The 16,046-nt window shown below is 45.4% G+C and overlaps 1 protein-coding gene, 1 long non-coding RNA gene and 3 other non-coding genes across 5 annotated transcripts in view; 1 reads left to right on the top strand and 4 right to left on the bottom strand.

Moving 5' to 3' along the window:
- The window catches only part of LOC115061017 (uncharacterized), a 34,915-nt gene that overhangs the window by 17,328 nt on the left and 1,541 nt on the right, over positions 1 to 16,046 (top strand). The window contains exon 2 of the long non-coding RNA XR_003842309.1: positions 15,724 to 15,827. This is a non-coding gene — a long non-coding RNA (uncharacterized LOC115061017). The remainder of the gene's footprint in view (positions 1 to 15,723; positions 15,828 to 16,046) is intronic.
- LOC115061016 (cadherin-20-like) overlaps positions 1 to 16,046 on the bottom strand; it is a 57,109-nt gene that overhangs the window by 3,761 nt on the left and 37,302 nt on the right. The window contains exons 2-10 of the mRNA XM_029529228.1: positions 15,137 to 15,452; positions 11,174 to 11,468; positions 10,742 to 10,861; positions 8,446 to 8,613; positions 6,905 to 7,092; positions 6,208 to 6,461; positions 3,440 to 3,576; positions 1,647 to 1,768; positions 1,367 to 1,484 (exon numbers count right to left, since the gene is read on the bottom strand). Of these exons, the coding sequence (XP_029385088.1) occupies positions 1,367 to 1,484; positions 1,647 to 1,768; positions 3,440 to 3,576; positions 6,208 to 6,461; positions 6,905 to 7,092; positions 8,446 to 8,613; positions 10,742 to 10,861; positions 11,174 to 11,468; positions 15,137 to 15,355 (1,621 nt within the window). The 5' untranslated portion in view covers positions 15,356 to 15,452. The remainder of the gene's footprint in view (positions 1 to 1,366; positions 1,485 to 1,646; positions 1,769 to 3,439; positions 3,577 to 6,207; positions 6,462 to 6,904; positions 7,093 to 8,445; positions 8,614 to 10,741; positions 10,862 to 11,173; positions 11,469 to 15,136; positions 15,453 to 16,046) is intronic.
- On the bottom strand, positions 400 to 471 carry trnae-uuc (transfer RNA glutamic acid (anticodon UUC)). The gene has a single exon. It is a non-coding gene; the product is annotated as a tRNA-Glu (tRNA).
- On the bottom strand, positions 637 to 708 carry trnae-uuc (transfer RNA glutamic acid (anticodon UUC)). Its single transcript has one exon. It is a non-coding gene; the product is annotated as a tRNA-Glu (tRNA).
- trnae-uuc (transfer RNA glutamic acid (anticodon UUC)) lies at positions 915 to 986 on the bottom strand. The gene has a single exon. It is a non-coding gene; the product is annotated as a tRNA-Glu (tRNA).

A 16,046-nucleotide genomic window follows, 5' to 3' on the forward strand; every position in this document is an offset into this window, starting at 1 on the left:
TCACTAATGTCAACTGATTGAGTTTTTCTGCTGACTTCACCATCAGAATCAACTTCAGAGTTACAGGAACGGCGAAATACTGGCTGCTCCCTAAAACAAAACCCAGGGAGACTGTAGGATGTTTTTCTTCCAGTATTTAGTCTTAAACCTTAAACTAATTCATTGTCGAACGTAAGCTGCTCTACAACAGATTGATGGGTAGGTAAACTGTTCACACAGCAGGAATTGAACCCTGGCCAGCTGGGTGAAAATCAGAAATAAGCACTACACTGCTGAGTCAGCAGAAGTAGAATTCAATGGTCATTAGATAGACGCCAGGTTTAAGTCTCTCTCCATACAAGAACTGGACAGTACCATGACAGTTGGTGTTGAATGGGTAGCACTAAACATAAAAAGTAGTTCCCATACCGGGAGTCGAACCCGGGCCGCCTGGGTGAAAACCAGGAATCCTAACCGCTAGACCATATGGGACAGCTACAGGCTAACATCACCTATCGTTCATGCTGCCTCAGCAGTTGTCTAACATTTTACCCAGTGACTTCAATAAAACCAATTCTTATTAGTGATGGTCATCAGATAAAGTCCAGACAGATCGTGGTACGGCGTGTTGAATGGGTAGCACTAACATAAAGACAGTTCCCATACCGGGAGTCGAACCCGGGCCGCCTGGGTGAAAACCAGGAATCCTAACCGCTAGACCATATGGGACACGTCTGCTTCTAACTTGGTATTTTTGCATGTTTTCGTGTCCTCTCTGCCTTCACTTAATAAGTTTGAAAGAACAATTCTGCGAAGAGTCGAACCCACCTGGGTGAAAATAAATGCTAACATCACCAGTTGTATTTCCTTATTTTGTTATCCATGCTGTCTTTGCTTTTCAGAATTCAGAAATTGTAATTTGTATATAAGGCAGGTTCCCATACCGGGAGTCGAACCCGGGCCGCCTGGGTGAAAACCAGGAATCCTAACCGCTAGACCATATGGGACTACAGCAAACAGTCGGGGTGCTGGTGTTTCGTTTCCCCTTTTCGATATTCCCCTTGTATATCTTGTCTAAAATGTGTGTCTGTCTTGACACTTGACCATCTGGGGCGCCGGCTGTGTCTGACATCGTCTTGACTCTGTAACCGAGTCACACTCCGAGGACATCTGCTGTATAGCTTACAGCGCACAACAGCCATACACAAAAAAAGAAAGAAAGAAATGCATTCAGAGTGATAGAAGATGATGGAGGGACTGCGTGTGTGCCCCGAGGCGTCCTCCTCCATATGGTGAAAGCGGCGAAGACAGATGATATTTTGGCGCCACATATGGAGCCACAATCCCCCCAAATACAAACAAAAGGGTGCTGAATTTGAACGCCCACCTTGGTTGTCTCTCAGGGTGAAGTTGGGGTTGTTGGCGGCCTCCGGTGCCAGGCTGTAGTAGAAGTGCTGTCCGCCCAGAGGCTCATCCGGATCCACCGCCGTCACCGCCTGGATCAGCTGGATCGCATCAACACAGCGAGAGCAAGTCGCACTCAGTTTATTACGTAACATCAATTTATATTTGCAGCCCAAAACTAGATAAACAAAAACAGCGGAATCTGTTCTTTTACAGCATTTCAATGTATTTTTGCCACATTTATTACAGATTTTCTTTCTCACCTGGCCGGCTTTGGCCTTTTCACACACATAAGCCTCCAAGAAGTCCGTCAGCAAGGGGGGGTTATCGTTCACATCCATGACCTTCACAGCCACCGACACACTCGTGATCTGTGTTGGATTGTCTGCAGGAACACACACACAAGGAGTAAACACACACGTTGGTCAGAAGTTGTACGTTGCATTGATGGACTTTGATAAATGACTCTTTGGGGATCCATCTTGGTTCACTTAGTGCCTCCCGTAATCTCTCGCTCATTTCCAGCCGGCCTGCAGCACATTAAGGCCGCTCTCACGCTTTGATCACAATTCTATTATTCTCCATTACCAATCAGCAATTTGCATACCTTAACCAGCTGTGTAATAGGCAATAGAAACGCAATTAGTGGGCAGTAACTACTTTCTCAGGCTTCATCACATGATCGATCAATCATCGACGTGACTTTGGCTCTGGAGGTCGAAGCTCAACTGGTCTTTGTGTTAATGTGTACGCACGTGTGCGAGTCCCGAGTGTCACAGAGGTGTAATTCAATGTCCGGCTCCAGTGAAAGTAGGAGGTTCCACTCATGAGGAGCGGAATCAGCAAAGTGAAAATCTATTTCAGTTAAAGTACGGCACAAAGCAAATGTGAATATTGATTAATTGGCTTCATTGAGTGGAAGTTTTGAATTCTCTTCCTAATGCGTAAAAGTTCAGCGGCCTAATTTGAGTGCAAGAAAAAAGGCAGCTCATAAATGTCACACTCAGCGTTTATCGATTTTATAATAATTTCATTATCTGTAAAAGTTGTTGCATGAAATATAAAAGAAATGATTCCATGCTAATATAATCCTCTTAGTGTAAAAACTTTTACAGAAACGTGACTTTATTTTAATTATAGAGTGATTTGCTTTGAAAAATTAAAACAATTTGAAATGCATACTATTCCGTTCAAAGCTGTGTGGCACTAAAAATATATTTAATGATTGAAAATGTGTTCCCAATTCTTACAAATGTATTTATTTCACAGAAAATCAGAACTATTAATTATGACATTTTTAGACTCCACCTTTTTGTGATTAAATATCTTGTAACAAATGTTCTTTTCAGCTGAATTAATTCTCATCACCTAAAATTTGAATGTCACAACTAATAATTTGAATCATCTTTGCTTTGTTTTCGTCATCCCGTCCTGTCTGTGCCCTCTGCGCCTCCATCACATCTTTCATTACCCACCACGCAGGAAGTTATTTAATTAGTCATTAATTCAATTACCGTCTCCTTTTAGGTGCGTCTCCCAAACAAAGAGACAAACAGACAAACAAAGCAAAGGGAGGCAGCATGAAGGTGACTTTCTGTGCTACCAGCTGTGTGCAGGTCTGGAGGGCATCTCCTGCTCTACATTATATAACTCTGCAGGAGTTGCTTTCAAAAATCACTGGTTGTGCATTTGTGCACGAATGTTCTCCCATCTGCTTTTCGTTTTTGTCATGTTTTGGAGTAAACAACCAACCAGCGCAAATCTGCTTCTTATCAGCTGATGTCTGGAGTGAAAGTCAAACTATCATGACGGATTTAAAATCTGAACAACTTCACTCTTGGCAAATGATAAAAGCCTTCAGTGGGAGATCATCTTTAATTCACTTTTACTGTTCTGAAGATTTGAAAAATAATAAAAAGATATTTCTTCTTTCCTTGATCCCACAGCAGCTGTGCATTATAATTTCTAGTTTCAAACTTGTGTGTCAAAAATGTTTATAAGGCAGAATCAGATTCTGAGCACTCGAACTGGACTTGTAGTGGAGAGTGTGACGTACTCATCTCCATGGCGAGGACGGTGATGTTGTGCCAGCCGATCTCCTCTCGGTCCAGCGAACGCAGCGTCATCAGTGACCCAGAAGTGATCTCGATGTAGAAGTACTTCTCGGGGTCGCTGGACCTTTCGATGGAATACCTGGTGGCACAAAATGTGAATATCGGGGTTGAATAAAGTGCACTTTTTGCTTTTTTTTTTAATATTATTATTCTTGTAATCCTATCTGATGGTGACACACGCACATACACAACGCAGCGTGTGCAGAGAGTGTGTGGGTGCGATAAGGCGACAGGCTGGGAGCTTCTGAGGGCACAATAAGAATGAGCGGCTTCAGATAAGGCTTAATCAGTGTATCTGCCTCCTCTGCCAAACCGACGCCGGGGACACACAGACCTGCAGCGTGCCGCCTTGGCTCATCTCCCACCGCTGTGAGCCCATTTCCAAAACACTCTTCTGAGAGCGACATGCAACGACAACCGCGCACACATAAACACAAAAAGGAGGAGAAACGGGATAGCGTCGAGCAAATCCTCTTCCAGGCTGCCGAGCAGAAACCTGCTTATGCAACCACGAGGCGGCCAGCGTAGACAGTTCACCTGAAGCTGCTCTCCCCTGGAACACCTTAATATGTATGAGCGCATCTCAATCAGGTCAAAGGTCACAGCAAGTTGGGTGATTTACTATTTATTGGCTGTTTTAGTGAGCAAAAATCAAGAAAACTGGAATTCTCGCTGCATCATTGTCCTGATTTTCTACTACTAAACTATCACTGTGAACAGAAACACCAGTTCTTTGTAGCTTTAACTATAAACGGACCGACGTCATTTTGGCAGCCAGGTGGATGAAGTAGTTCCTCATCTCATTCAGGGAGCAGACTGTTTTATAAATACATGATGCCATAGTGTAGTTTGGACCGGGCCTGAGAGGAAACAACTTAATGTACAAAATAGATCTAAAGTGATTCCAGAACAAATCAAGTCAAGAAAATGACAAAAAGCAGCATAGCTTTCTTTCTCCTTTCATCTTAGTCTGAAATGTATCACCAGATAAATTAAAGGACTTACATGTGAAGTCTTTATGTGATTATAACTCTAATGATTCAGGGCTTGTCTGTAGAAAGATGAAACAATCATGGTGAGACTATTCTGTGTTTTCTGTCAGAGTGTTAATCAGCTCGCCTCAGCTCGTCGTTCTGCCTCATTACTTTCCGATACCGAGCCAGTGCAACGAGGAGTCCGCCCCGAGGAAGTAAAGATACTCAGAGGGCGTTTAGACGCTCCGTTCTTTGAAAAACAACCGATTTGAACAGCAAGAAACAGTCATCGTCCATTTTTCACCAATCTCCTGCATGAACTGTGTCAAAGAGCATTAAATGCATCGTGAAACAATAAAAACGACCAACATGCCGCCATTACACGACTGATTAACGCCTACATCTTCACACACATCGTCCACCTGATTTACTGCTACTCATTTTGGCACTAGTGTTTGTGTAGGGTTGTTGTGTTGCAGTGTGTGCGCCGTCAGGGAACAGTCGTGACTGGCAAGGATCTCCCTGAAGGATCTCTATTAATATCACTCCTCCTGCTGTCTGTGTGTGTGTGTGTTTGTGGCAAACAGCAGGTGAAGAAGTGTGTGTCGGTTCATATATATCTGCCAGTCATGCTACAGTCAGAAGCTGTAAAATGGAAATGAGACAGACGGAGACTGAAGGTCGCCTGCTGCTTTCTGTCCTGATTTGTCCTGTAATGTTTTTGTTGTTGTTGTTGCTGTTCGTGGCCTCAGCCCTTCACCCTCTGTGCCGACTCTCCTCTCCGGTCGCGGCAGCTTTGGGGATTTCAGGGAAACGTGATATTCAGATTGCAGCTTTAGCTGCATCACTGCTTCGCTGCTCTGCTTCCATTCATTCTCCAGACATGTCCGACTGGAAGGACCCTTGAACCTGGAACAAGTCGGACGGATTTATCATCCCATCTGGAATATCTTCCTTAACCTTTTAATCCTGACGTTTATATTTATGGAAGCCGCAAACTTCTCGTGATAAAACCGATATGAAGGTTTGCTGTGGGGTTAAAGGTCAGTGGGACGCAGCACTTTAACTGCGGAGTGTGAAATTTGACGAGCAGCCGCCTACATCCACTTCCTATGTGAGGCCTTCTTAGCCCGAGCCCAGGTTGTAAAAGAGCCAGCAGGGACAGGCGGCAGCTTTCACCACAAGAAACGCTCAGTTACTGACGCAGTTGTTGATTCCCTCTGATGATTAATAGCCTAATTAATGGATATGTCTAATTACTTTATGAGGGGAGCAGTCTGGATGGTCAACATCTGTCAGAGAACAAATCTGACTCTCCGAAGCGTCCTCAGCTTCCCGTCTCTGTCCTCCTCCGTCCTCATCATTGGCTCCATCGTCTGCTCCCCTCACATGTTTGAAGTGCAGTTGTAACCTGCTCTGAGCAGCCATGTTGTGGTGCTGCCCCCTTCTGGTGGTCAGAAAGAGTTACACCACCGGACCCAGAAATCATCTCCGTCTGGGCGTCTCACTTCTTTTTCAATTTCAATTTCAATTAAAAACGGCGTCAAACTAAAATGTGCTGATACGATTTTTATGTCTCAGTTATGGACAGAAATATCTGCAGCTTGCACATTAATGGCAAAATTTACTTTACGTCAACATCTGGGAGGATTATCGACCCAAAATTTGGAAGCTTGCTCCAGATGTGGAAGAAGCATTAAGCGGTCCACTGGAGTTGGCTTTGCAGTTTTCCTTACCTCACGGTGTTGTTGGCGGCGTCGGGATCCCTCGCCGACAGCGTCTTCACCAACGTGCCAATCTCGGCGTCTTCCGGGAGCTCGACGTAGTACGCCGACAGGTCGAACAGCGGCGGCTCGTCCACGTCCTCCACGCTCACATGCACGATGGTAACGTCCTTGAAGGGCCCTCGTTGGCGGAAGGCTGGGTCCAGGTGGGTGTTGGCGCCCTCCACCTTCAGAGTGTAACTGGGCTTCTTCTCGAAGTTCAGCGGCTGGAGGGCGAAAACACACCGAGACGTCCATCAGGTACAGCTGTTCACTGATTCTGAGCTTTTTTCTGCTGTATTTTTAGACAGCAGGGAAAATAGTAAGAGGTCTTGGTTAGGTCGCTCAAGAAACACTTCAATTTGTGCCAGTTTGACATATAAAAAAAAGAAACCTTCAGAAAAAGCACCACCACTGGAGATAATTGTGCTGGCGCTGCTCTGTAAGAGGTGGGAGATGAGGAAATGGGCACAATAATTTCTGTACTGGAGGAAAATTGAAATGGTCAGACTTTTGAATGCAGTTTTGTGACTTTTTCAGTGTGATGAAAAAGCACAGAGGAGGGTTTGAATGATGAATCAAAGAAACGTAAGTTAAACATGCTGCAGATAAAATATCACATAATCAATTAAAGCTGAGAGAAAATGTGACTAAGATCTACATTTGATACCTTTTTCACCACAATGATGCCAAAAAGGTTTGTGGGGTCGGTGCTGATGTCAAAGATGTCTCTTCCGTCTCCATCAATGATGCAGTATTTCATCTCAGCGTTGACCCCGATGTCTCTGTCCTTGGCCCAGATACGACCCACCACTGAGCCCACCGGCGCAGACTCAGGGACGCTCATCTGGTACAGTCCTGAGGAGACCATCAACATCCTGTTATGTCCTCTTTTTTCCTTTAGAGGGAGCCAAACATCTTCCATCGTCTCCTCTCAGCTTCACATCTGAGGCGGCCTAAAATAAATGGCTTCATAAACACCTAGTGCTCGGGTTGCCCACTGTCTCGTGGGTCAGCCCTGAGTTTCATCTACTGTTTAACCTCAAAGAAGAGGTGACAGCTGCCCAATTTACAGAGCTCCCTGCAGTCTGAAGTGAAATGCCTGCACATTGTGCTTGATGGGGGGGATCCCTGAAGCGCTCCGCAGCCTATCAAAGTCCTGTCCGAGTGATGGCGTTAATTGGTAGCGGTGGTGGTGGAAGGGGAAGGGGAAGTGGGGCAGCAATGGTGGCGGGTGTTTTCTTTGTCTCGGAGCGAAGCCACCCGCCGGCCGGGGCCAAGATGACCGCGGACAGCTCGCCAACCCCCTGACCTTAGGAGGACGGTAATGAGCAGGAATGTGGATAATCAAAGAGACAGCATAGGGGCGACTGGTGGCTGAGAGCAGCAGGGGATGGAGGAGGGGGTAAATGACCGGGCAATGATGGCCAGGAATGGACAGAGGGAAAGGGTCGGAAGGTCAAGAGAAACGAGGTGTGGTTTTGTAGCAGCAGGACGCAATCTCATTGAAAGGCTGCACTGAAATGATGCAGTCCCCCTTTTTTTTGCCCGTCTTACTGAAATCCACTGGAAACCACAACCCAAAGCATCAAACACCAACCCTGAAGCAAAAGACCGGGCTGTTTTTGAAACCAGAGTGCACCTCAGGGTCATTCCAGGGCTTTGACGTGAGCCTCAAACGTCTCTGCGCACAGTTAAAAACTAAATAACCAACTCACTATCATTTCAGGTGCAGATTCCACATTTTTTCACAAAGTTGGAACACAAACACACTGTGACTGTACAAAATTACCCATTTAGTCTGTCCTCTGATGTGATGGAGGCGGATGTAGGCGGTGCAGAATGCAAATAGAAAATTGAGGAGCTGTTACATTGCATTCAAAACTTCACCTACTTATTACGAGAATGGATATTTAGGAATGATTCACCATTCCTTTTTAACCAAACTGTCCCAGCTCCACTAATGAGAGGTATTTTTTTATGTTTGATATTTTATTGATAACTTATAAGTTAAATCTGGTGGTTTAAGTCAGGCAATAAAAGGATGTTTTATAAACGAGCATACTGCAGATTCTTTTTCTGCTTTTGAGAGAAACTGACCAGAATATTTACATTTTGCTTCTATTTCAGCATCAGAGGGGATTAAAAAGGTTTCTGTGGGTTAAAGTGGAGCAGTTATCTAAAACAAAGGAGGAAAAAAGTGCCGCTCACTCTGGTCAAATATGGGCGGGTTGTCGTTGACGTCGCTCAGCGTGATGTTGACGGTGGTGGTGCCAGAGAGCCCCCCCAGCTGGCCGCCCATGTCCTTCGCCATGATGACTACGGTGTAGTTCTCTCTGGTCTCCCGGTCCATGTCTGCCAGAGAGACCCGGATCATGCCTGAGGAGGGAAGACAGAGAGAAATGTTGACACGGGAGGTGAATGGAAGGTCTGCCACAGAAAACTGGTGACACAGATTAGGGTCATGTGTCCGAGCCCCGGATGGCTCCCTGGAATCTCAGCGGTCAGTTTTATAATGGAACCGCTCATCCTTTTCCTCACAGGCCAACACTGCGAGACAAAGTTGGAACTTTGCCATATTCACAAGTTTGGTCCAAATTCACAGACCAGGAAAGAGTCGAGTCTTTGAAGGATATTTACTGCTGTTAGCATCAGAAATGATAACACAACAGTTGTGTATCCTGCTCAAAGACACCTGAGCATGAGGACAAGAGAAGCTGGGAATCAAACACTGCAATTAATGTTCATTGCAAGTACTCTGATTTCCCTTTTTGGGGATTTCTGGGATTTGGCAGTTAAACCTTGGTCACATATACTCAAAATTGACTTTGTACCACAGGGATTTGTGTGCACGACAAAGACAAAAAAGATGGGGAAAGGATCACTGTGATGGCAGCGTGGCAGGATTAATGGGAAAGATCAATGCTTGCGGCGGCCCTTGCATCTGAAATAAGCATATTCAAACTTTGACTGAGACTGAAGCTGAGGTAGAGGAGTAAGTATTTTAAAAACAACTTGACGGAGCGGGCCCACCGTCACAAGCAGGCCTGAGGCTCGAGTTAACCAGATTACAGAGAATCCACAGCTGGCTGATCACTCTGTTTTCTGTACACAAGCAGCGGAGTCCGACCAAGGTCGAAGGATGTTGGATGAGGAAAAAGCAGCGCGCATAACGTTTCCGAGACGCCGAGCTATAAGTGTTCGCCGAGGCAGGCGGGCTGACTGATGGCTGTAGAGCCACTTGTGTTTCAGTGATGGATGAACCTCCAGCAGCGGCCGTCTGACTGGCAGCTGATGGGCAGAGCAGCTGAGAGCTTTGGCAACAGATTTTAGTGCTGACAAACAAGGAAATGAGGCAGCTGTGTGTAAACAATGACCAATGACTCTCACTCTTTTAGGAAGGTGATGGATTTTTGGACGTGTCGCTCAGCGTGTGCTGCAATGTTGCATCTAGATATTAAAGCTGAGGAGAGTTTCTGTTTTTGAATCATTCGTGTGTGTTGCTTTGGCCAACAGCACCTGGACACCTGTAAGACAATACTGGATATCGATTCTGGCTGAAGGCATTAATGAATAAATGGAAGCTTTTCAGACAGATGTCATATTTCAAGTGAGCATCTTTTTTGATTTCCTCTGTATAAATATAGTCATTTAACTGTTTTCCAGCAGAGAATGAAAAGAGACGAATGACGGCACTTTTGTTTCTGTACGTTTAGTATGGAGCTGGATCCAGAAACTGTTGGCTTAGCTTAGCTTAGCTTAGCTTAGCATAAAGACTACACACCGGAGGAAAAGTCTAACCTGTTGAAATAAAACCAGCCAGGTAAATTTAAAGGAGCAGTCCTAGTTTTTTTTGCCTGTTTGGACAAAAACAACCTCCCTGTTTCCAGCTGCTACGCTAAGCTAAGGTCATTCCATGACAATGCAATTTAAATGCACATTTTCTGATCACAGTAGTAGATTAAAAATGTTATTAAAATAAATAAATGAGTAAAAGCCAACGCTGCTGGGGAATTTAAGCCCGATGAGCATTTGATTGAGCCGCAGCCCTTTTATGCTGACTGATATATGTGTTGGGAAAGTTGCCGTCTGTCTGCGTGCTCAGCGGAGAAATCGCACTTTGAGCTCAGCGCATGTTTTTGCAAAACCCTAGGAGTTTGAAACACAGCAAGCGGCAGCATAAGAGTGCAGACGAGAGCTTGGCGGTCTCATAGCAACAACAGCATCCACGCTGAGCTTCCTCCATTCAGAGCCACCCTCTATACTCAGGGGCTTAAAGTGTGGACAGCTACAATCAGGCTGTGCTGGTTGTAATACGGCGAATCAAGGTGGGGATCAACAGCAGCAGTCAGGTGTTGGTGTGCCCTTTCTGTATGTTGTTATTCTTACTTTTTCCCCGTTATTATACAGAGCCCATAAAATAGTCAAAGTGCCTGTCGAGGTTTTGAAATCCATCAGCCTATCTGGATGTAACAGATAAAAAAATGTTGCACATGTGCAGTCGTACCGCTCTTGGCGTCCACGGAGAAGTATGGCTGGCCCTCCAGGATGCTGTAGACCACGCGCGCGCTGTTGCCATACGTGGGGTCATCTGCGTCGGTGGCGGTCAGCTGAATCACAGATGTTCCTGAGTACAAAAGTAGGCAAAGGAAGGGAAGGAATTGATCAGCTGCCTAAAAATTCACACTAATCAAAGAAATAACTCTGGGTTCAGTTTTTTCCCCCGCTGTGGGTGGAGCGGCTACAGTGATGTATGTTATTTTCTTCAAAGTCACCACAAAAGCGGCTTTATGAATAGTGAATGAAGCAGATGGAGACGAGCCTGAAAGAACAAGCAGGAGCGAAAACTCTGCAGGGCCGTTATGTACTTTGCTTTTGTTTGTCGTGGCCACAAAAATTCAACGATAACATTCAGGTTCGGTTGTCTGCTTTTACTCACCCACTTTGGACATTTCAGGAACGGATGCGTGGTATGGCCCGTCGGGGAACCTCGGCTCGTTGTCGTTGATGTCCTGGATCTTGACGATGAACTCGGACTCTGGCTCCAGGGGCCTGTTGGTCAGGCGGTTCCGGGCCTGAGCGCGGAGGATGTACTGGGCCTTCACCTCCCTGTCCAGCCTCTGGATGGCGTGGATGTCCCCAGTGCTGTCGTCGATGGTGAAGGTGGTGCCCGCCCCCTCGCCCGTCAGGATGTACTTAATGGAGCCGTCGCCTTTATCCATGTCCGAGTGAAGCTGTGAAGATTTAGGAGTTTTTATTCCAAAAGGTTTAATCTAGTCTCGAAAACCGTAGACGCAAATCACAGATTCGATGCAAGAGAGTTAAAGCTACCCGTCGTATGGCGCCATCCAAAGTATTAGGACAGTGCTGTGTTTTTGAGGACATGTAATTAGGGCACACTCCCCCAGTTTTAGAACAATGAGTGATCCCAAGCACACAAACAACACAACTGAAACATATTTTGGAGCCAAACTGTGGAAAGTTCCTGCATGTTGAAGTCGGAAACATGATGTCAGTCCAACTGAACATGTGTTTCACTTAAAGCCACAACAGAGGGAGACAACAAGAAGCAAAAAATGAAGCTTAGTAGAGAACAGAATATATATATCCTGATTATTTAAGTTATTTGTTGAAGCATTATGTGATTCCAGCTGCTATCTTTAGCTTTTTGGATTGTCTCTCTGTGCACCCTTTGAGGCTCTTTTGTTTGATATCAAGAAAATTTAAAGCAGAAAAAGGTTCAAACTATTTCCTTCACTTGGTTCATTTTAAATTCAGTGTGCTGGTTTCATTAAAATGAGAAAAAAGAAAAAACCACAACACTCACAGTCTATAAATGTACATATAAGTGATAAGATTGTCAACATATTCCCCCCCTAATTGGAGCAGCGGGTGAATTAACTTCAGACCTCTGGGGGACGGCGCTCAGTGTATTCTGTAGCTGTGAGCGGGTCTCTAATCACAACGTACGGGCCGTTTGTTGCCACTGGCCCTGCAGTGCAATCAGAAGTCTTCTGTGGCCTGTAAGTGCAAATGCCAGCCTGTTGATGTGCAATCACTCCTTGCTTTGTACTTAAAAAGGTCTCTTTTCAGTGAGTGCTTACTGCCATCACACTGGCAGAGCGCAATTAAATGCACCCATTGATGTCCGTCTGGAATATAATCAACAGGCGTCCCCTCCTTTAGAGGAACTGGCTTTTGGCCGTTTCGGCTAAGTGGAGTGACCGTGGTGAGGCTGTTGAAGCGTTCAGAGTTTGGAGCTGCAGCTCTTGTTGTAATTCTGGTGATCGTTCCGCAGCACTCCTCACGACACCACATCATCCCCCAGCAGCAGACAATACAGCTCTCGCTATCTCCTTGGACAACGCGCCGAACCTGAACTCCCTCCTCCTCCTGTAAAGTGTAGTGCGGCCCGGCTTGGCCCAGAATAGATTTTTAATCAAGACCCCATTGTGGGCCTCAGCCCTGCGTGGCGGGGTGATATATCTCAGGGCCGATGCCTCGCCGTCTCCGGCGCTGATCCCTCCTTTCCAGCCAAGCCCGTGAAAGGAAGGAGTCTGACACTCAGGCTATCAATTACCTGCTCCGTCTCAGCCCCGGCCTAAAGCCCAAATACTCGAGCATCCTGACGGCTCTGAATACTAAGTTTCTCAACAGAGTGGAAGCAAAGCATGCAAAAAAAAAAAAAAACTGAAGGAGGGGAGGCTCAATTACATCTTCCTCCTGCTTTGTCATACTCTACAATGCCTTTCTGCCTTGAGTGGCTCTCCAGGTAGAAGCCCGGCCTATCAGCATCACTTCATTCAGCTCAGGAAAAATTAGGGAGGGTGGCTTGAAAAGAATCAGTGCAGAGATGCTAAATGGGAAAGAAGAAGGAGTGAATATGCTACAGCCTCCATAAAGAACTTTTCATATCACATAACTAGATGCACTTTTTTTTTTTACTGCAGCTTTTTCAGCTTCCTCTACTCTTCTGTCTGACTTTTCCTTGGAGTTCCAGAGTGATGGTGGTGGAATTATTCCAGAAAACTAATTCGGTGGTTTTGCATCATTCCTGACTCAAACTTTCAGAGGACGAGTGAAGTCAATGGAAGCAAAAGCGCCACATATAGAGATCTGGCATCTAAAGAAGGATCTGCAAGTCTGCATGTATTTCAGTACAGAGGGAGAAAGACTAATCTGCAATCACAACTTTTAGCACTAAAAGGTTCCAAGAAAGACAGACAAAATACAATACAAAATATTTAGATTTCTAAAATTATAGATTTAATGTGAACTTTAGTTACTTTAATTACTTTTCTCAGAGTGTAGATATTCTGAGGAGTTAGAATATCAAGGCTCCCTTTTTGTTCATGAATGAAACTTCAGCTCTAATATATAAATCTGCTGGTACCATCACCTCCACATCTGGGCTGCTCTCCTCAGCATCTGGTCCAGATGTGCTATCTGACAGTCCTTATCTGTACAGGCCGGACTCGGCTACAGAACCTAACGTAAATGTGAGAAGAACAAAATGAGCATTTGGGCCAACTAGGAGCCGGACCTGAACCGATCAGCGTCCTTTAAAGGACAGACGATAGCTGATCCGATATCTGTGAGCTTGTTGTGTACTCCTGTGTGTCAGCTGATTCATCCAATCACCTGCCAAGTTTTGAGATTATTAATTTATAATTTATTATAAAAGAACCCGCCTTTTTACAGTTTCCAATGATGTTTTCCCAGATGGTTCCGTTCAACAAACCATCTGGCACGTCACGTTTTTTTTTTTAAACATTTTCTCGCTCTTGAAGTCGACAGCACAGCTATAAAGCCAGACTAATTAACTACTCACACTGACTGACAACAGCTGGGGTTCATAAAATGACTCATTATTAGTAAAATAATCATTGCACTCAAATCTGCCATTATTGGTACACTTATAGTTGCTAATATTAGAGTTTCACAGACTGATGGGAAATGCTACCGCTCAGTCAGAGAGCTTGATCGAGGTAATTAAAATATTGATTTGTTTGGGCTCAACAGGACAAGTATGGAGTTATTATATCAGTTAGATATCTGCTAGCTGTTAGCTGTCAGTTAGCCACAGCAAGCTAGTTGAAATTGAATTGTGGAAAATAATAAGCAGCTAATGCTAATGCTCATCTAAGGCAGAAATTCCTACTCCAATGATGATTTTGATGGATCATCTTCACTTTAATTTAAATCTTGATGAGGATGCAGATTGAAAAGAAGGTAAATTTGATCTTTCTAAAAACTGTGCACAACTAAAAAAAATGTGATGGCAGTTTTGGTTTCAGTTTGCAGGATCTGTTGTGTACATCCGCTGGCCGACGACCGCAGGCCCTTCAACTATTGATCAAATGTTCAATTCACTTCATCATCTCAGCGATCAAAGTGCTGCTTGGTGAGCATCTGTCGACGGCTCTCTGCGGAGCGTGTCCGCTGTGTTACAGATGTGGCCTCCACTTCTGTGCAATGAAACCGCATGAGTGGAGTCTCGGTTCAGGTCAATTAACTCAATCACTGCTGTCTGGCTCTGGTTCAAAGTGGGCTGAGGGGGGGTGTCCTAGCATGAACGCCAGGTATCGGGGGATTAAATTGGGTTTCTTCTTCTGTTTATGGTTGTTGCGGTTGTTGCAGCTTCTTCCTGCTTCGAGTCGTCTGTGTTGCTCAGCAGCTGACCTCCAGGCTGCTGAGTGTCCCTCCAGGACTTAGGTTTGCACAGTTTGAAACACCTACACCGAGGCGGCCCGGCCATCAAGCGCGGCAGGTGGAAAGGTCATGCAGAAAAAGTTGCTCCTTTCCCAGATCCAGAAAACTACAGGCTTAGCATTTCCCCAGGTTCTGCCTTCCACGCGTGTGCGTACACATTCATGCAGCGGCAGATAAAGTAAACACTGACCTTTCCAATATACAGAGGTTCCAGTCCAGTGTACTCCTCCAGGACGAAGAACTGATTCCACACCCAGCCTCGTTTCACCCTCTGGAGCGGAGCGGAGTGGCCGGCGTTGGCCTCCTCTGCAGGCTTACCCAGAAGGCTGTGAGGCAGAAGGGTCAAAACGCAGAGGGCCACAGGGAGAAAGGCGCCAGCAACTGCTGGAAAGTGCAATCTGGTTCCCATTGTGAAGCACAGAGGACTATTTGAAAAGATTTTCCTTTGTCTGCACGGCGAGGATAGCTGTTTCCTGGTTTCCTTTTTTCTGGCTGCTGGTGGCACCCTGCAAGAGAAAAAAGGAAGAAGGGACAGATGAGTCTCAGTTTTATGTCCTATTTTGGACACTTTCAGCAGGAAAACTGATGAAGCAGAGATTTTGCTTCCTCTCTTCCTTTGTGCTAAACTAAGATAACCCGTACTTAACGCACAGAAACACAAAGTTGTTTTCCCAACATAGTTTTGTGTCACTATCTCCTGGAGTCACCTTTTTTTTTTTCTTTGTTGAATTCGACAGTTTCAGAAACATAACTAAAGCTACTTTTTTTTTTTTGCAGCCTGGAGGGGAAAACCGAAATGATGCCACCAACTTCAGCTCATTCCTCTGCTGCTCAGGACAATCACATTTCTCCCACCAGCCTCAGGAAAAAACAAAACAAAGGTGTGTAACTGTGTAAGCACACTCTATCGTCTAACCTTCCCTCCTTCCTCCTCTTCCTGTCATGAGGAGAGGTGATCTCCTTCACAGCTCCTGTAAAAGGCCCGGGGGTGTGATGTTCTGAGGCTTTATTGTTTCTGTTAACACCCCTGCTCAGCTTTACTCACACCATGTTCTGCAAGTTCCTCTCAGCGGCACACAGCGCTCATTACAAGCGTAGTG

Source organism: Echeneis naucrates, chromosome 20, assembly GCF_900963305.1.
Source record: "Echeneis naucrates chromosome 20, fEcheNa1.1, whole genome shotgun sequence".
NCBI lineage: Eukaryota > Metazoa > Chordata > Actinopteri > Carangiformes > Echeneidae > Echeneis > Echeneis naucrates.